Source organism: Sycon ciliatum, chromosome 3, assembly GCF_964019385.1.
Source record: "Sycon ciliatum chromosome 3, ocSycCili1.1, whole genome shotgun sequence".
Taxonomy (NCBI): Eukaryota; Metazoa; Porifera; class Calcarea; order Leucosolenida; family Sycettidae; genus Sycon; species Sycon ciliatum.
This window is the reverse complement of record NC_088645.1, coordinates 38,810,830-38,832,413: the sequence shown is the minus strand read 5'-3', so window position 1 is coordinate 38,832,413 and position 21,584 is coordinate 38,810,830. Positions and strand designations below refer to the sequence as shown.

Here is a 21,584-nt window from a genome sequence, read left to right as displayed (position 1 = left end):
GGAGTATGTGGTGTGGTGTGTGTGTGTAGAAAATGAATGAAAAAATGAAAAATAGGGATTCACTGGCCAGAAAAAGTCACTTCAAACAGCTGTGTGGTGGATACCAGGCTAAAAATAGTGGCGGTCAATTCATCAGCCTTGCAAGCTGTTGAATGGTGTAATCCCAGCACAAGTTGCTATGTCTAACATAGCTGTTCGCTATCATCGCTTCCGCGATGGGCAGGTCTGAGGTCTGAGGTGTGTGTGTGTGTGTGTGTGTGTGTGTGTGTGTGTGTGTGTGTGTGTGTGTGTGTGTGTGTGTGTGACCTATACACAGGAGTATGGTTGGAAGATTCGTGACTCCATGGACAAGTACCACCCGTTTGAGTTTGGCCGCACCGATATCGTGCGTGATAGCTTCTACCGTCACGGTGGAGTGTTTTAGAGAGGACGGACGTTGGCCGGAGTCCTCTGCCAAGTGGTGAAAGTGTGATGTTACAGTTTTTAATACTGTTGTGTGTGTGTGTGTGTGTAAATGGAAAAAGGGAAAAATGAAAAATAGGGATTCACTGGCCAGAAAAAGTCACTTCAATCAGCTTTGTGGTGGATACCAGGCTGAAAATAGTGGTGGTCAATTCATCAGCCTTGCAAGCTGTTGAATGGTGTAATCCTAGTGTAGCATGGCTACTTTATGACACGTAATTTGTAGAGACATAAATAGTACGCCGTAGGAATGCATGGATTGCTGTGCGCATACTCGCACTGCCTTGGTCTTCTTCTTCTCCTTGTGAGACAATGAACGAATGATAACTACTTACGTAACTACAAGTATGTGCTTTGGAGTATACGAGTTACAATGGTGGCAGCGGAAAAATAGTCGGTTTTGTCCTCGGCTGGGAAGACGCCTCCGCAGGAGAGACAAGTTGCAGAGTCGACAAGTTCCAGAGAGTCTGAGACCAGTTCCAGCTACTCGGGAGACCAGCCCACAGACTAAGTTCTAATTTACTAGTATTGATCAATCTATCCTTCGTCTCGTTTTCCATTCTTTACTTCTTGACTGATCGTTCGCTGTGCATGAGTAACAGTTTTGTTTGGTGTAGAAAGGGCTACATTTTCACAAAAATATTTTGCGCACGTGAGTACTAGTGCGTGTATACGTACTTAGCAAGTACTGTACACTGTTGACGTCATGTCCTGTGCACGTGTTCGTCCGTGTGACGTAACCAGAATGTTTTGTGTAGGTCAATTTTTTTGCAACATTTTTCAAAAGTTTTTTTGAACTACAAATGTTTGTAGCTTGGGCCATTGATAGTGAGATATCGAGATGGGCAAGTCCAAAGGCAGAAAGAAGACCAGGTCCCCTCGACCTCGTCCGTTCAAGATACCGTTTGACGAACATGCCAGTGCATCAGAGTTGCACCAGTCTAATGACACCGGAGTGCGTGATCAACTAGCTCAAGCGCTCGAGAAACTTGATCGCAGGTTGACAGACCTCGAAAAGAGACTCAACTGTTTGGAAATTGTTGCTCCACGAACACAGGTTCCTGCAGGAGCAAGTTTCGAATTTGATCAGCCTCATAGTAGTAGCAGTGGTCGTGGACATTCGTATGGTCGTGGTGGTCAGGTGGAACCACCGATTTGTTTTGGTTGTGGACAACCTGGCCATTTTGCTCTAGATTGCCCACACAACCCTTGGCGCTCGGGAAACTCAGTACGACTGGTGGTGTGGGACAACTCCCAGTCGTTCACGAGGAGCCATCAGATGCAGTACGTATCGACGGTGTATCGTCTGTAGTCCCTACGCTAGATCTCCATGTTCAAGGCAAGTGTGTAACGGCGTTAATTGACTCTGGTTCCTGTGTTTCTATGTTGCATGAGCAAACATTTTTGTCCACGTATGGTGATGTGCCCTTGCAAGCTGCTCCCCGTTTGTGTGCGGCTAATGGTGAGGTACTCCAGGTTCTGGGTGCTGTCGATATTGTATGCTGCATCGTGTGGTGTACCCGTGTACATCGTACATATTTGCACTCTCATGTTTCTTATTATGGTACTGCATCTCCTTGCATGGACGTGCGTACAACCTTACAGCATACTACTCATACTATGCATGCATGTGTGTACTCCGTGCCCATAATCGACAGTGCATGTCTCTTGTTGCTGTTCAGTCTTTCCTTGGTAGTTTCCTGACGAGTCGTCCTCTCTCAGTCCTTCGTTGCATTATTCTATTTCAATATAACTAATCATCACATAGACTTGATGATACCACATGGCGCAGTGAACTTGTTTTAGTAGCAGTTTCCATTAGTCTTTCTCAGTCCTGGGTCTTGCTAGTACTTGTACCTCTGGCGTTTCGTCTCTCAAATATAGTGAAATAATTATTTGAAATTTCCGTTTCGGCATGGCGGAATCAGACACACCAGTACTCAGCCCTGACATTGCTGCCCTCACCCAGCTCATGAGACAGCAGATGGAGACCGCCGCCACCCGCGAGCACCACCTGACACAGCTCGTGGAGCGAACTTTGAGGAGCATTTCTCAACCTCCACCACCGCAACGTCCACCCCCAGCCCCACCGGCACGAGATCATGTACCTGCGGCGAGACCAGTTTCGGTCGATCGCCCTATGTTACTTGCCTCTGCCTCTCTCGCAGAGTTTGCCGCATGGGAAGGTCTTTGGCGGGACTACGCCCGGTGCCAGCACCTGGATTCCCAGGACAATGCCACCAGAGTGGCAACGGTTCGTCAGTGCCTGGACGAGGACCTCCGGAGATTTCTTCGTGAGGGCACAATTCCTCTGGCTGACAACCACGACGACGACGATCTCATCAAGGCTGTACAGGCATACATTCGCGGCCAGCGTAACCCTCTGCTGGACCGGATCGCCTTCTATGCCCGCCAACAGCAGCATGGAGAGTCCTTCGATCAGTACCTGACTACCCTCAGGGAGATCCACAATTGCTGCGATTTCAGCGAAGCTGCACTCTGCAATTTCTGTTCAAGCCGAGTATGCCGCCAATGCCAGCAGGGACAGCGTACCAGGTACGACGAGACCATGCGTGATCGCCTGGTTACTGGCATTCTCGACACGGAGACACGCCATAAGCTCCTTGCCACTACCGATCTAACGTTGGAGAAGGTCATTAAATTGTGTCGAGCGGAGGAGGCAGCCTCTCGGACGAGCAGCAGTATCCCCGGCACTAGCTCCGTCAATGCTGCTCGGAAAACAAATTATCAGCGGTCAAAACACGGCAATAACCCGCGACAGCAACAGGCGTCCGCCACGCCATCGCAATGTCCGAATTGTGGTCGCACTCCCCATGCCAGCAAGTCGCAGTGTCCTGCACATGGCAAAAAGTGTAGCGGCTGCAAGATTATTGGACATTTCCAAGCGGTGTGCAGAAAATCCCGCAAACCGGCTGACCAGTCCTCGCAGCGCACGCTGGGACGACTACAGCTCCGCCGCGCTCAGTGTGATGCATCTCCTACGGTGCCAGTCGACACGCAATTGTGCACTGAAGCTGACGCTACCTCCCTGGAATGGATCCCCGATACGGGAAGTGACATTGACGCTATTGGCGTCGATCAGTTAGCGCATCTCGGTGGTTTTGTGGAGAATCTGGCCACAGACCATGATAATGTGCATGCTGCCAATGGTGAACGTCTCGTTTCAGCTGGCAAGATCTCTGCCACCCTCACCATTGGCTCGCTCAAGCATGATAGCACCATCCATGTGTACCGTGGACTGCGTGAACCCCTGTTGTCACGCCAATCGCTATACGCCTTAGGCCTCTTACCAGACGGCTGGCCCAAGCAAGTTGCGCGTGTTTGTACCAGCAGCACACCACCTCCAACGGCTCCCGTTGTGACGACCGGTCTCGTGAACAGACCTGACCCTAGCAAGCTGGCGCAGATCCGTGCTGACCTACTGCGAGAGTTCGCAGACGTCTTCGACGACACGACATTGAAACCCATGTGTGGCAAGCCAATGGACATCATTCTCGAAGATGATGCGAAACCTCACCGAGTCTACACAGCTCGTCCTATCGCACATGCCTACCGTGAGCAGGTGAAAACCCAGCTCGACAATATGGTTGAGGAAGGCATCATCGAGACAGTGTCAGAGCCGTGCGACTGGTGCCACCCCATTGTTGTAGTCGACAAGAAGAATTCTAGTGAGAAACGTCTGACTGTGGACCTTCAGTCTCTCAACCGACAAGTGAAGCGTCCCACCCACCCCATGCAGAACGCACGTGATGCTCTCTCTGGCATCGGCACAGCCCGATGGTTCACCAAGTTTGACGCCCGTCATGGCTATTGGCAGGTGCCCCTGTCTGAGTCTGCCAAGTCTCTCACTACGTTCATCACGCCGTGGGGTAGATACCGATTCTGCCGGAATCCACAAGGTCTTGTGTCCGCCGGCGATGAGTACAACCGCCGCACCGACGCAGCTTTCGACCGTTTGACCCATCTCATCAAGGTGGTGGACGACGGCCTCGTTCACGATGAGTCATTCTCGGACCATGTCGCTCACGTCCGTGCCGTCCTGACCCGTGCACGCGAACACGGAATTACTCTCAGTCAAAAGAAGTTTGTCTTCGCCGCTCCTGAAGTCGAATTCTGTGGGTTTCATGTGTCGTCCAACGGATACACCGTGCCAGCTGACAAGACATCGGCTCTTCAGCACTTCAACCTACCCACCAATCGTACCGACCTCCGTTCCTTCCTCGGTCTGGTGAATCAGTGTGGAGAATTCACCCCACGGATATCCGAGCTCGCAGCTCCGCTACGTCCGTTATTGAAGACCACGAATGAGTTCGTGTGGGATGATGTCCACACCGCGGCTTTCAACGCCACCAAGTCTGAACTGATATCGCCGCCGACTCTCTCGTACTACCGTCCTGGTGACGACCTTCGGCTAGAGACCGACGCCTCTGCCCTGAACGGACTTGGGTTCGTGTTATGGCAACGCCAAGATAACCAGTGGCGCATGCTGCAGTGTGGCAGCCGCTTTCTCACCGACGCAGAGACACGTTATGCCGTCATAGAACTGGAGTTACTTGCTGTGGTTTGGGCTGTCCACAAGTGCTCCCTCTTTCTGTCCGGCAGCCGATTCGATTTGTTCACTGACCACCGTTCATTGGTCCCGATTCTGAACAAGTACACCCTGGATCAGATAGAAAATCCACGTCTGCTACGCCTCGCACTGAAGCTCCGGTCGTTTCAACTCGTCGCGCACTGGCGCAAGGGCAAAGAGAATGCGTTTGCTGATGCACTGTCCCGTAACCCGGTCGACAAGCCGACCAGTGAGGAAGAATTCGGTGAAAGCTCAACGCTCTCAGCACCAGCCATCAGAGCATGTCTCCGCCAGGACGAGGATGGCCGAATTGCAGACCTCCGGCACTGCGAGCTCTTGGACGCTGCCCGTGCCGATGATGACTATCAGGCCCTTCTCCAAGCCGTTCGTGAAGGTTTCCCTGATGATCAGCGCGCCGTCCACTCAGCTGTGAAACCGTACTTCACTATCCGCGAGCATCTTTCAGTCGACGGTGATCTTGTCCTGAAAGGCCAACGTGTTGTGGTCCCGCGTACCCTCCGCCCACGTGTGCTCCAGGATCTTCATGCCTCCCACCAAGGCCTCAACCGCACACAGCGTCGAGCTCGACAAGTCGTATACTGGCCACACTTGTCTAATGACATCGCCCAAGTCGTTCGCAGTTGCGAACAGTGTCGCTTGCACGCTCCGTCTCAGTGTAAGGAACCGATGCGTGTCACCGCTGACCGCCGTCCCACCCTGCCATTCCAGTCAACCAGTGCCGACTTATTTTCCTGTCAAGGTTGGGAATACCTGGTTTATGTCGACCGTCACACTGGCTGGCCTTGCATTGCCAAGATCGGCCGCACTGCATCTTCTGCCGATGTGATCCGTGTGTTCCGTGGCTGGTTCGCCGACGTCGGTGTCCCCAGCATCCTCACCACTGATGGTGGTCCGCAATTTTCATCGCGTCGCTTTGCTGAATTTTGCACCCGATGGCAAGTTCAGCACTCCACGTCTTCACCTCATTATCCTCAATCTAATGGCCATGCCGAAGCCGCCGTGAAAGCGATGAAATCACTTGTGTTGAAGACCACGTCCGACGGTAACTTGGACGTCGATGAGTTCAGACGCGCATTGTTAGAATGGCGCAACACCCCCCGAGAAAATGGTCAGAGCCCAGCCCAAGCACTGTTTGGTCGACCATTGTCCTCCTTTGTGACAGCTCATCATCTCAGCTTTGCTCCTGATTGGCAAGCCAAAGCCACCGATGTTGACAAGCGCTCTGCCGCTCAGTCTGCCACCCAAGAACAGCATTATGATGAGTCTGCCAGATCACTGTCCCCACTTCGCATTGGCATGCGGGTTGACATCCAAGATCTGCGCACCAAACTCTGGCGCACCACCGGCGTGGTCGTCGCCATTGGTCGCAACCGGGACTATATGGTGAAGTTACCCAGCGGCCGTGTTTACTGGCGCAACCGTCGCCTTCTCAAGCCTGCCCCTGCCGTAGCCCCTCCCGCTCCGCCTGCAGACACCTCCCCAGCTGAGCCCGCAGCACCGCAGCAGCCTTGTGTGCAGCAGCCTCGTCGTAGCCAACGGTCTCGCCAGGCACCAGAGCGTTTGAACATTTCGTCCACAGCATCTAAGTCCTATGCTTGACTCTACATACCTGTACCTCACACTCTTGCTACAAGTAGTTGGGATTGGTATCACGCTTCATTAGTGTTTACTTTCTTTTCTGTCACTTCTGTTTTCTCCTTCTCATTTATGTGAGATAAACAGCTCCGATTTTTCGCTTGTTTATCTCAGAAGGGGCGTGTGGTGTACCCGTGTACATCGTACATATTTGCACTCTCATGTTTCTTATTATGGTACTGCATCTCCTTGCATGGACGTGCGTACAACCTTACAGCATACTACTCATACTATGCATGCATGTGTGTACTCCGTGCCCATAATCGACAGTGCATGTCTCTTGTTGCTGTTCAGTCTTTCCTTGGTAGTTTCCTGACGAGTCGTCCTCTCTCAGTCCTTCGTTGCATTATTCTATTTCAATATAACTAATCATCACATAGACTTGATGATACCACACATCGGAGAGCGTTCATTCTTGCATACATGTGTAGTGTCTCCTGATATCCGCCGTGATATGATATTGGGATCTGATTTCTTGTTTGACCATGGAGCATTATTGAACATTGCTCAAGGCACACTTACTTTTAATGATCTGTCAGTCCTGCTAGGCGTGAAAGCTACTAGTGTTGGTCCATCAGAGCCCAGTCCGATTGTTGCGGCGGACGCTGAACCGCTATCTGACTCTTGGAGTAATGATAGTAATTCTGAGGAAGACCCGGGCACGTACTATTCCCGTGTCACTGTTTGTAGTAAATTGACTCTGCCTGCCGGCCATGTCGTGCTGGTCCCGTGCAAGTTGGTGCAAGAGGCATCTGTGACTGTGGATTGTGTTGCTGTTCCACTGAACTCATTCTTGTTAAAGATTCCAGATGTGTCTGTGACCCCCAGTGTGGTTACGGTTGGACCTGGCAGGTCCGGTGCGGTAGTTGTGTTGGAGAATCACTCTGACTACCCAGTACAAATTGCTAAAGATGTTGATATTGCAGAATTATCTCCTGTACCCGATTACTTGATTGGAAAGGATGATCCTGCTGATTCATCTGTTGCGGATATGCAACCGTTTGTGCTATCCCCTGAACGTGCCGAGATAATCCGTTCTGTCATCCAGTTGGTCAAGGTGAATCAGGGCTGTATTTTCTTCCCCCCCTCCCTCCCATCAGACATGAAATGTTTCGTGCCGCGTGACGAGGCCCCAAGGAGGGTCAAATGCATTTGTCTCTCAGTGGTGTGCTGTACTGTCTCAGTGTTGTAACAGCGGTATGTTGTGTGGTTGACCCGCCGGTTTGAGGCATGGGTTGTCAACTGTGTCTGTTGTATCGGTGTGTTCCCGTTTGAAGTTGCCGGTGAAGTTGCCAGGCATGGGTGGTCAACTGTGTATCTGTCACATTTAAGTTGCAATACGTACATTGCTGTGACTCGCCCGATTGCTGTTGCCGGGAACCTATGCATTTCTTTGCCTACTTGTGAAGAGATATCTCTTCTGGCTTATTACATAACTCTTGGATTAATGTTATCCAAGGTGTCGCTCGATGCACAGTCTCGTCAAAATGTATCAGACAAAATGTGAAAAAAACTATGGCAAACCTCACTACCTTGTATTCTATTTCCTTGGTTTATGTGTGTCCGTATTTTGTGCGTTGGGCACGCACATGTGTGTGTGTGTGTGTGTGTGTGTGTGTGTGTGTGTGTGTGTGTGTGCGCGCGTGCATATGTGCACGAGTGTGTCTGGATAAGTGTGCGTATGTGTGTTTTGTTGGTTTGAAGTTTTGTTGTGCGTATGCGTGCATGCATGTGGGTTAATTTCTGTTAGTATTGGTGCGATGCTACGAGTCGTCACTGTATAGTATTCGTCACTGTGCGATGTTGCACAGTCCAGACTGGAGGGTCGTGGAAGCCGGGACTCCTGGCATGGCACTGTATATAGCACTAGTTGTACTTGTTCACTGCCAAACCTGGCTACGTTCGTGCCCGCAGGAGAGGGGAGCGGTACACAAAAGGAATCTTGGAAAGAAGAGTCAGTGGGTTATTGAACTCTCCAAGCCCTACATCCCGTGAAATCCCCAAAATTCTGGGTGGAAATGATCCCACTTATGGGCTCAAACCATTCCAGCAAATCGGGTTAGGATGAGGTGAAGAAAAAGGATTGGTGGCATCAGAGTATCCGTCCCGGGACCCATATGTGGTTACTCCTGCCCCAGTGACGGTAGTAGTTGCCACAAGACTTAGTGTGAGTGGTGATAGTTCACAGTAAACTTTAGGCTCTGGTTTTCTTCGCCTTCTCTGTTATAATTCTGGAAGGTGTAAATGAACCAGCATTGAAAAAGATAGTGCCTTCTCTTGAATAGTACCCTCTCTTGAACAGTGTCCCATCTGTGATGGACATTGAAAAAATAATGCCCCAGGGGCACTAATCGCGCTAGTATGGTATATAAACCATGTCCCAGAAACGAACAAAGGTGGCAGGTACAACAATACACCGTCAAACATCCGAGCCTGTAGGCCACAGACCCAACACTATTCAGCATACGTATACACTCCAACCGAACTAGTTGGCCGACACACACCCAGACACACACCCAGACACACATACAAACCCAGACACACATACACACCCAGGCCCCCTCCCCCCCCCCCCCGCGACACACATACACACCCAGACACACATACACACCTAGACACACATACACACCCAGACCCCACCCCCCAACACACATACACACCCAGACACACCTAGACACACATACACACCCAGCCACACATACACACCCAGACCCCACCCCCCAACACACATACACACCCAGACACACCTAGACACACCTAGACACACATACACACCCAGCCACACATACACACCCAGACCCCCCCCCCCCCCCAACACACATACACACCCAGACACACATACACACCTAGACACACATACACACCCAGCCACACATACACACCCAGACCCCCCCCCCCCCCCAACACACATACACACCCAGACACACATACACACCTAGACACACATACACACCCAGACACACATACACACCCAGACACACATACATGTATATATAGACACGTACGGGCACACACGTGCATGTATGTACATGCATTTGCAGCAACTGAACAACTATCAATAAGTATAGTAGGGAGGAATCGGAAAATATGCTGAAAACGACTTGGAAAGAGGGTTTCCAATCACAATGATGAAGAAAGAACGAGTACGTTGTTCAGGCTCCCCCCCCCCCCCCCATTCTGTCTTTACAATGGTCAAGTGATACAATGTAAATCATTTCAGAGAAGAAAGCTTGGAAATGTCATCACAATGGTAACTGACCCTTGCTCACAGACCAATGCCGGCTGGACCCATCATGCGAAGTTATTGGAATACTGATTTAGAGCGTTGAAACAGGGACGAGACTGGGGTGATTCCGCGCCGCAGCTGTCGCGCAGCCAAGTCGCAAATGGTTCGTAGATTTTGTTGTGCGCCAAGAACATTCCATAGACTTGATAGGCGAATTTGTAATTTTTGGCCTTCAGCTTTTCTCCGAGAACACGTCCGATTCCTGGTACATCAGTAACCTCTTTATCACCCATAGGCTGCGTGGTAAAATTAGTGTGTTTCTGAGTCTCACTCATGGCTGAGCTGAATAGCAAAGACAAGAAACAGCAACCAAAGATTGAAACAAAAGGATTCTCACCTAAGATTAGCTGCTAGGAAGTGCAGTGTGCACGATGTGAACGTCACGGTTAGCCACTCACCCTGGATTCCGAAATACGTCGCCAAGAAGAGGAATCCCTCTCTGAAAATACGAAGAAGAAGTCGTGGCTCTCTGGATTGATTGCCACAGAACTGTTGACTACTACTACTAATACTACTACTACTACTACTACTACTACTACTACTACTACTACTAGTGCTTGACAACAGAAGTACGTTAGTACCAGCAGTGTCGTATGGAAGAATTTCCCCTTGGTGCCGCCTTGTCACATGCGTGGGGCAAGAACAGGGGGAAGTTCCAGCCTCGCTGAGTATCACTAGTAGTAGTAATAGCTGTGCGTGCAACCCCTTGACATTGTTGTTGTCTCAAGCGACGTGCATGACTACGTGTGACTGACTTGACGCAGACTTGACAGATGCACTGAATGCCACCCATCCATTTTGACACTTGACAGCCAACCGTTTCTACCAGCAAAACACCTACATTCCTGTACAGTAGAACTGTACGGTCTGTACCTGCCTGACACGTGACAAGGCATGAATCATCGTCGTGATCTATGACCTTTTTTCTGCCACACCACGGACAGGTGGTTGATTGTGCTGCACTGCGGCAGCGCCAGCCGGTCTCCAAAAGAATACTTACGGACCCGTAGCGGCGAGTAGCAAAAATAAATACACAATCCTACACAGTTGCGAGGGCAAGACACTGTGATCTTACCCGAGGTCTGTTGGTGATCTTGCCCGAGATCGCGACGCCCAAGGGGCGTAGTCCCGAGGGCGTCGCGACCGAGGGAAAGATCACTCACATGACCGAGGGCCTGATCAGAGTGCATGCCTGACGCAACTGTGTAGGATTGTGGTTCATACAAGGCCCACCTCACAAACAACTAGTATCCCTGCCTTGCTAGTGGATACTGAACTGTACTGTAGTCTATTTTTGCTCTAGTTATGTCACATGTACACGTACACGCACGCACAGCATAGTCACTACACTGCTTGTTTTACTTCTGCTTGGTATCTGTGGTACAAAGCAGGGAGTAGTATTTTACTACTCCCTGGTACAAAGCGTCGTGTACACCTCCGTCCACTGGATTGACTGCAACAGAACTGTTGACCACTACTAGTGTCGTGTCCGTGTTTTGCTATCTGTATTGTATTCCGTCTGCTCCTACATGTATCTTTGTCAAGTGTTTGCCGTGGCGTCGATGTGTCTCGTCTATGAATAGCGTTGGGAAACATATCACTATTCATGCTTTGCTGGCTGGCTGCTCGAGCCCTTCGCTCCTTCAGCTTGCACGCTGCTAGGACATAATGGCAGTATATAGCTCGATGCTTTGCTTCGAGAGGTTGTTGTTGTTCTTGTTGCTTCTCGGTTGCTTGGAACTTGGTCCTAGAGTGAAGCTTTGGTCTTCTTGTGTGGTGAGGGTGAGGAATGGGTATCTGGACTCCTGGTATATTTCCGTAAAGAACCTGGAATTGTAGAATCCTGAGAGTATGTCTGGCCAACTCCCCGGTCATGACACTAGTACATGTTGTGTACTTCAAAAAGAAGTACGTTAGTACTAGTCCGTGAGCCAAATCTCAGAATCGGCCGTTTTAGCATCGACCGTTGCACCCAGAGAGGGAATCGTTCTTCAGCACACCGCTTCAGGATGGTATCCTGAAGTGATTTCCACTTGTTGGACAGTTCGAAACTGATCCAGCGAGGTCACAGAAGACGCCAAACATCCAACTTTGCTCACTGACAGCATCGGCCATTTTCGCCTTTATCGCTTGATTTTTTGCGCTTGTTAAGGTGGCTGGGGCTAGGCATCGGCGGCTAATGATCGTTTTTTCACAGTGCAATGCTTTTGGCAGTGCTCGATATTTCACGGCATAATGCCTGTTATAATGCTCCATTCACACTATAATGCTAGAGTGATATGTACATTTTCGAGCTATCTTGGGCAAATATGCACATGGAAAAGAAATGTATCCACAATTGGCTCATACTGAGATAAGGCAGTGTAGTTGTATATGCATGACCACACTTGACAGATACATGTACATGTACATCATACATGTACCTGCTGCAACTGTCAGAAGAGCGACGCAAGAGTGTCGGTACACTGTCTGTACAAGCCTCTTGTCATGTGAAAAGACATGTAAAAAGTCTTGTATTGCACCAAAATAGAACTGATAATGCTTTCTCCAGCCAAAAACATGCCACCTCATGCCGAGCACTGCTACTTCTTCAAAACACCCATATAATGCTAGTTATAATGCTAGCATGAGCCGCCGATGCCTAGTTGGGGCGATACAACTTTTTAGGGGTCATTTTGATCACATTTTATTATTATTATTATTATTATTTATTACAACATCTCAAGACTCGGCGGAAACACCGGCCAATGTTACGAGAGTGGGTGATTGCCAACCACGGCGATAAATAGAAATAAGGGGAGGGAAAAAGAAAGAGTAGCAAAACGAACAGCAACAACAACCCCGTAAAGAAAGATAATGTCAAATAAAAACAGTGAAAAACACAGAGACGCAAAGGACATGTGGATAATGAGCTATGTATGTCGTAGTAAATAAGGGGCGGCACGGATCTTAAACAGGCGGAGTGAGGTCAGGTCCTTAACTTCTCTGGGTAGAGTGAGCCAAACAGAATAAGCAATAAAGAGAGGGGAGCGCAAAAGAGTGGATGAGTTACACTTAGGGAGTAAGAGCGAGTTTCTAGTTCTTAGAGAAAAGAACCAATTAAAACACATGAGATGAGGTGGGCACAACTCAAGCTTAATAGAATGGACAAGAGAAGCCAGGTGTGCACTTTTTGACTGCATTTTCGAGTTTATCGGCAGGGTGGAGATGAAATTTGAAAATGTATTCTGGTGAATCTCTGGAGAAGAGCCTTCTCTAGCCTCCTATGGGTTTATTTTTACTTTTGGACAAAATTTGAAAAAGTTTTATGAAAGGTCCGTGAAAAAATAACACGAACCTTTCATAAAACGTTTTCAAATTTCGTAAAAAGTAAAACTAAAACTATAGGAAGCTAGAGGAGGCTATTCTCCAGAGATTCACCAGAAAACATTTCCAAATTTCATCTCTGCCTTGCCGATAAACTCAAAAATCAAGTCAAAATTTTCCCAAAAAAGTGGTACCGCCCCAGCCACCTTAAAGGGAAACTGAACGCCAAAAATAAGTATGGCTTATCCGAAGGGGAATTGGGCACTGATTCCGATGAGCTATGTCTCGAGCCGATCAGAGAAGAGGAACCGTGTCAAATTTCATAAATAACACCTTCCATATTTGGAAATTGGGCTTGATGACGTGCGTACTGCTTAGCTGTCACCATGCTGTGCATGCTCAGCAGTGTAATTGAATGGAAGAAAACAATTACTTTGGTGTTTTGCAGCTCTATTTTGTTCCCTGACGGTAACCAAATCTAGATGTAGGTATCTGTTGAGCAGGAGAGTGACACATGTCTTCCCGAAGGCTGTCCAGGCTGCAGTGGTGATGAAGAAGACACGATCATCACCCCGAGATCGATTGTAGTGAATTGGAAAACTCATGGTGAATTTGCTTCCACTCCAAGGCAATGTCGAGGTATGAAGGGTGCTTGTACTGCCTTCCAAAGTGAAGAGGAGATGAACATGGCTGTGCATAGCTGTTGTTCTACGCCAACTTACCTACTCTTGCTGATACCGTAGTGGCATATTGCAAATTTCGTGGACGAACAGCTCTCTAGTCACTAGTGGCTAATGAGCAACACTAACAGGTGAGTTTTTTCAATTTGACAAAAAATGTTTTTGTTTGAGAACTGACAGTGGCAGTCATTTGACTCAGTAGGTGTCTTTGCGGCTTCTTTCCCTTCATTCGTAGGGTTGTGCTTGAATAGTACAAGTGCTTGAAGTAAAATAAAATAAATAGAACATGTGACCACCATATTTATCAACCATAAGAACATGTGGAACATAAATCTAATCAAGCCTGAGTACATGTATTGCGAATTTCAACTTCAAAGCACATGAAATCACAATGATCACAAAGTTTATGGAATCAAGAGGACACCATGTGTTCAACGAACACATACACACATGCTGTATCAGTGCGCGCACACATGTACACATGTGCGTGCACCCCCCCCCCCCATCCCACAGACATGCGCGTGCAGTGCGCACATCCATACACATGTGCATGTACCCCTCCCCCTCCCCCGACACACACACACACACTCCTACCCATACACATGTGCGTAGGACCCACGCACACACACACACACGTGTGCACAGACGAATACACAAACACACACGCCCGAACACACACAAGATACGTGTAAGTGTACATGGTCTTCCTGGTGCAGATGCGAGGCCAGCACAATGGAAAATACCTCCATCAAGATGCTTGATCAAGTGTTGTGATAATGGCACTGTTTGTTTGTTTTTACAAAGAAGTGTGGGAAGGATTACTATGCGTTATAATTCATAATTGTTCTTTGCCTTGTACTGTGCAGACCAGAATGCTTTGCTATCAACTCCTGGCTTTCCATCGGCATGGTGTTCAGCTGCAGCGGCATCTGGTCCGGGGAGTTGAAGTTGCTGGATGGCTGCACTGACACAGGATGGGTTTGCGTTGGCAATGCGATACGGCAGTCATTCCACATCATGAGCTACATGTTTATGTAATTTATATTGTCGCTCGTCCAGCAACGTCAAGGCTCTGCATGTAAACACAGGAGAACACCATAATAAAAAATACTACTCATACTCCGGGGATAATATACATGTATTTGGATTAGCAATTTCGTGCCATTTATGGGTTCCTGTCTAAACCATGCTGTGATATTGATTTCTATCTGCTCACAAAGTACCTTGTACTGTAACAATGCTCTGCCTAATCACTACCCTCCGCCAATTATTAGATGCACACAATATTCACAACACAATGCTGTCTATTTACACTACTTCGAACTGAAATGCTCACTACTCTTCTCCCGTTTTCAGCTCCCTCTACCTTATGAATACTCTACATTACTGGTTTCGTTTCTACCCTTTCCATTGCTGCCAGCTCCCAGTCTTTTTCAATGCACAGCACCACCTTGAAATTTTTGTGATTTGATGTACACATACTTTGAAGTTGAAATTCGAACTACATGATCAGATTTTTGTTCCACATTTTCTATTTATTTTTACTTCAAGCACAACCCTACCGATGAAGGGAAAGAAGCAGCCGAGAGACACCTACTGAGTCTAATGACTACCACTGTCAGTTCTCAAACAAAAACAATTTTTGTCAAATTGAAAAATCTCACCTGTTAGTGTTGCTCACTAGCCACTAGTGACTAGAGTTGTTCGTCCACGAAATTCGCAATATAGCACTACGCCTACGGTACCAGCAAGAGTAGGTAAGTAAGTTGGCATAGAACAACAGCTATGCACAGCCATGTTCATCTCCTCTTCACTTTGGAAGGCAGTACAAGCACCCTTCATACCTCGACAATGCCTTGGAGTGGAAGCAAATTCACCATGAGTTTTCCAATTCGCTACAATCGATCTCGGGGTGATGATCGTGTCTTCTTCATCACCACTGCAGCCTGGACAGCCTTCGGGAAGACATGTGTCACTCTCCTGCTCAACAGATTCCTACATCTAGATTTGGTTACCGTCAGGGAACGAAATAGAGCTGCAAAACACCAAAGTAATTGTTTTCTTCCATTCAATTACACTGCTGAGCATGCACAGCATGGTGACAGCTAAGCAGTACGCACGTCATCAAGCCCAATTTCCAAATATGGAAGGTGTTATTTATGAAATTTGACACGGTTCCTCTTCTCTGATCGGCTCGAGACATAGCTCATCGGAATCAGTGCCCAATTCCCCTTCGGATAAGCCATACTTATTTTTGGCGTTCAGTTTCCCTTTAACGGATTCTCGTTTTTTGAAGCCATGAGCAGATACCACGAGTGCACATAACGTGGAAACCAGTGCACAAAACTAGGTCCGAATTATTTTGCCGCTGAGAATTATGGATCGGGATCATGCATGCAAACAGTACTGCATGCAGCAAAGTAACTACTGTTTGTAGTTACAATGCAATCGTTCAGAACTGACTTCCAAGAATGTCCTAAATATCTCTCGACATATTTGTTCACCGCTTCCTAGGACGATAGGCGTAGTAGACTGTAGTGAGTAACCTTCTGGAGCAAATGACGACTGCCCCGAGCATGAACTTCTTTTCATCCTGTTCAAGGTCAAATATTACTCAGTTTGCGTTGAAGAATAACAATTACATTCGTGAATGGCCGAACTGAGAAAACCCTCATGATTTCTCTTGGATTTCGTATCCCAAGTTCCTCTACTTGGCTGGATGAATCGCCTCTTGACTTCATCATACTGGACTGGAACTTGTAGATAAAAGCGAGCAATGAATCGTTGAGTGAAGTAGATTTCAAAAGTAATAATCACTCGATTACTGAATAGTAGTGAATACGTAGAATACTCAAGTATTTTAATGATATGAACACTGAAGCTAATGTGACATTACGGTAGTACAATAGGAAGTACGTCACCACTGTTGTAAATGCACGCGCTGATCCTATCCAACCTGACGGCCAATGCAAGAGGTTGGAATTGGCTATTGATTTCCTAACACACTCATACAGCACCAAAAGCTATCTGTTATTGCTCATTTTCAACTCAACATAACACAGTTGCAAATCACCAGGTGCACATCTTGGCACATGATGTGTGCTGTCGCAGTCCACCGCAGAACATAGTAATCCACAGATAACTACCGATAAAAGATGATGTCACATACGTACATACATGCATGCGCGCGCACCCACACGCGTGCGCGCGCACACACACACACACACACATGAAGCAGCTGAAGAATCCGACCATGCAGTCTCCCAGGCACGCGCACACACACGAACCAGCTGCCGAATCCAACTATACAGTCTCCCAGGCATGCACGCTCGCACGCACACACACACACACATGAACCAGCTGCCGAATCCACACAAACACGCGCGCACACATGAACCAGCTGCCGAATGCGACTATGCAGTCTCCCAGGCGTGCGCACGTGTGCGCGCACACACACACACACACACATGAACCAGCTGCCGAATCCGACCATGTCAGTCTGCCATGACTGCGAAACCAGCAAAGCCATACGGTACATTGGCTGCTGCCAGACTGGTCTGCTACAGGTTTGCAACGCTCTTGTCAAGTCTTGAGTACACTTGTGGCGTGGCAGGCCGCTCTTCGAAAAGGAAATGTTACAAATACTACAATGAATCCGATCACGGGAGGCCGGCTGTGGTGGTGAAGCAATTCTGAATGATGTGCGCCACTCTACTCGCTGCTGTGCAGTGTCGAACCAATGTCCTTCAAGATGTAAGTGATGGATGTCTCTTCGGACAACATCACACCAATGCTGTCGGGTTTCACACACCTTTGACCTTTGACCTTTGACGCCCATCGCCGGAGGCGATGATAGCAATGCTACGGCAGAAGCCATAGCAACTTGTGCTGGGATTACACCATTCAACAGCTTGCAAGGCTGAAGAATTGACCGTCACTACTCAGCCTGGTCTACACCATACAGCTATTTGGAGTGACATTTTCTGGCCAGTGAATCCCGTTTCACACACACACACACACACGCACACACACACACACACACACACACACACACACACACACACACACACACACACACACACACACACACACACACACACACACACACACACACACCTCACCTCCTCACCTCAGACATGCCCATCGCGGAAGCGATGATAGCGAACAGCTATGTTAGACATAGCAACTTGTGCTGGGATTACACCATTCAACAGCTTGCAAGGCTGATGAATTGACCGCCACTATTTTTAGCCTGGTATCCACCACACAGCTGTTTGAAGTGACTTTTTCTGGCCAGTGAATCCCTATTTTTCATTTTTTTTTCCATTTTTTTTTATGCGTACTGCAAACGATGCTTTGCAGACCTTCTAGAAGAGCTACGCAGCAGTATGCCAGCGCACGGACGCGGTACAGTGCTGCTTTTCCTGGACACACACACACACACACACACACACACACACACTACTACTACTACTACTATTGACAGCTGCCAGAAATGGCCACGCTGCTCCCCAAAGGGAGGTACTGTCAGAGAGGTTAGGGGAGAGGTAGGCAGTGCTTCAAATGGCGCTCCAGGTCCTGTCGCCTCCGAAACTGGCGTTGACTACAGACTCGGCAATGATGTTCAAAGTGCTGGCGATCAGTCACTGTAGGGCGCTTCGGGCGGGGTCCACAGCGATGGCGCTTGAGGCCAGCAGTAGACTTGAAAGTACGCTGGCAGGCAGTACACACCGGGACCTCGGCAACAGGAGGAGCATCAAAAGGCGGTCGGTCGTCACAGTTGTCACTCCCTAGGCACTTATGCACTGCAAGCCCACCCCTGCTCCGGAGCCATCTACTGCAGGCAGGACACTGCACCGACCCAGGCTGCTGTGATACGGGGAGCTGTCGGACTGCTGTGCACTTGTGCCGGGCCATGTCGGCGCGCCGACGAAACAGGCGGCCGCAAACGTGGCACACAATCGTCTTCGGGGCAGGCTCCTTCACCCCCGCTGCTGCCGACACTATGTCACGCCACTCTCCGCGATCGTTGGCTGATTGGAACCAATTGTGCACACCGGCCACAGTCAGATCAGCCTGGACAACGTCCTTCCAGCGATGTCGGGGGCCGCAAAACGGGCGGGTTTGTGGAAGATGAGCGAAGAGCAACTGCTTGGGTAACCGATTGTTATCAAGCCGAGTTAGGTGCCCAAGCCACACCAAGCGTCTTCGCTGTACCATGTACGACAGTGGAATAGGGTCACCCCACTGTGTGCGTAGTTGCTCCGATGTAATGGGCTGCTCCCACTGGCGGCCGCGCGAAATGCCAAGGATTGACCGTAGGTTGGCGTGATGGAACCTGTCCAGCCTGTCCAAGTCCGACTTCAATGGGGTCCAACACTCTGAGCCATACAAAACCGTGGTGAGAACACATACCACATACAAATGCCGTCGAGTAGGCAGGTTCAGGCTCTGATCATGTAAAATCCGCCGAAGACAGCCAAAGGCCCTGGCACCCTTCGCAATGCGGCTGTGGACATCGGCATGAGCTCGCGAATCCGGAGTTATAACAGATCCAAGATAGGGGAAGGAGGTAACAGCTTCAACCCTTTCATTGCCAACTGCCAGATCGGAACAATCAGCGGCAGCGACTCCATAGCCCGCGACCAGTAGCTTAGTCTTCGTCATGCTGACCGTGAGGCCAAAGCTGGATGCCACATCGCAGAAGGCGGACAGGGACAGGTCGGCTGCAGCACGAGTTGTTGCGAGTAGGACGGCGTCATCGGCAAACTCAAAATCATCAGCATGACCAGTCTGAGACTGTCGACGTCGCCCAGCTGCACGGGGAAACAACTGTCCATTAATCAAGAAGCTGAAATCCACACCAGACTCGATGCCGCGCTCCCTGAGAACAGACCTCCACCGCTCCATCACCAATCCGAAATACAGGTTGAACAGCACAGGAGCCATGACACACCCCTGCCGTAAACCATTTTGTACAGAGATCGGATCGGTACAGCCACCAGCAACACGAACAGACGCCAACATGTCCGTATGGAACGACTTCACGAGAGTCACAGCCTGAGGGGGGACACCGAGCCGAAGCAATGCCTGCCACAGAGCCTCACGAGGCACAGAGTCGTATGCTTTGGGGAGGTCCACAAAGACGCAAAACAGCTTCGATCTATGCTCATATGATTTCTCTACCAGTTGGCGGACAGAGAAGATGGCATCAGCACAACCACGGTTTCGCCGGAACCCACACTGCGACTCCGGTAGCTCATCCTCAGCGAGCACTTGCAGCCGATTCTGCACGACCCTAGCAACTAGCTTCCCCACAACCTCCAGCAACGCAATTCCTCGCCAGTTGTCGCAGCGAGAAAGGTCACCCTTCTTAGGTATGGGGATGAGCACTGCATTACGCCAGTCCTGCGGTACGTAACCTTCCGACCAGACAGATTGAAGCAGGTCCAGAAGGAGTGGGTGGAGGACGGGCACACCAGCCTTCAACAGTTCAGGCACGATCTGCGACATGCCACCAGCCTTGCCGTTCTTCAGATGTCTCAGGGCATGGGTCAACTCCTCTCCCGACGGTGGCTGCGTTAGCGAGTGCATGATCTCCCGCTGGGGGATTTGCTGGAATACCTCTGCATCGTAAGTACTGCAGACATTCAAAACACCTGAGAAGTGCCCGTGCCATGTGTCCCTCTGCTCTTGCACAGATCCACAGACGTCTCCCCGAGTGTCGCGGATAGCCTGTACAGATATTGGCTTTAGCCCACCAAAACAGCGCTGCATATCTCGGATGGCAGACCACACATATTTGCCGCTGAAACGTCCCCGCTGCACCACCGCCGCTTTTTCCATTAACCAGGTGGTCTTTGCCCGCCGTATACCAGCCCGAGCCTGGCCACGAGCCTCCTTGAAAGCCCTGTGATCATTCTGATGGCCAGTTCTGAGCCACAGATCGTATAGCCGATTACGGGTTGCTAGTAGGGGCTCCAGTGTCGGGGCACTATCACGAAACCAGTCCGGTACACGCCGCTTGTCTCGACCAACCACCTCCCCAGCCACATCGACGACAGCCGACTTCACAGCACTCCACTTACAGTCCACGGATGAGGCACTATCATATGTATCAGCCAGCCGAGACTCAAGACCAGCACAGTACCCGGCCCGCAATGCAGACACACCCTCAGCCTCCTCCTCACTCATAAATGGCAACCGGTTAAACCGATGAACAGCAAATCTCCGAGGCCTGGAATGCGAGTCACGGTGATAGCGCTGCTGTGCAATATCAGGTAATCGATACTTCATGCGGATCAAGCGGTGGTCAGTGCTACACTCTGCCGTACGCATCACTTGACAATCCATGCAACGTTTACGATATCGCTGCCGAACAATTACGTAGTCTATGCAGTGCCATCTCTGTGAACCAGGGTGTTGCCAGGTGTACATGTGGATGCGCTTCTTGGGAAACAGTGTGTTACAGACAGTCAGCTGTTGACAGGCCAAGAAAGCAAGAAGGCTATGGCCAGCGTCATTCACTTCACCCACACCATGCGATCCATGTACTCCCTACCACATCTCCATTTGCTGTGGACCAGTACCTACACGTGCATTG

At 49.5% G+C, this 21,584-nt stretch overlaps 2 protein-coding genes and 1 long non-coding RNA gene across 3 annotated transcripts; 1 reads left to right on the top strand and 2 right to left on the bottom strand.

Moving 5' to 3' along the window:
• The first annotated feature begins 2,377 nt into the window (after positions 1-2,377).
• Positions 2,378-6,673, top strand: LOC135813078 (uncharacterized). The gene has a single exon (XM_065326296.1). It carries the CDS (start codon positions 2,378-2,380, stop codon positions 6,671-6,673), a length of 4,296 nt encoding a protein of 1,431 aa, XP_065182368.1.
• Positions 6,674-14,670: 7,997 nt separating this feature from the next.
• LOC135812750 (uncharacterized) lies at positions 14,671-16,238 on the bottom strand. The gene is made up of 2 exons (XR_010552950.1): positions 15,646-16,238; positions 14,671-15,053 (listed from the first exon to the last, which is right to left on the bottom strand). It is a non-coding gene; the product is annotated as an uncharacterized LOC135812750 (long non-coding RNA).
• Positions 16,239-19,344: 3,106 nt separating this feature from the next.
• Positions 19,345-21,319, bottom strand: LOC135813077 (uncharacterized). Its single transcript, XM_065326295.1, has 2 exons — positions 19,583-21,319; positions 19,345-19,362 (listed from the first exon to the last, which is right to left on the bottom strand). Exons 1-2 carry the CDS (start codon positions 21,317-21,319, stop codon positions 19,345-19,347), a joined length of 1,755 nt encoding a protein of 584 aa, XP_065182367.1.
• Between the last annotated feature and the right edge of the window lie 265 nt (positions 21,320-21,584).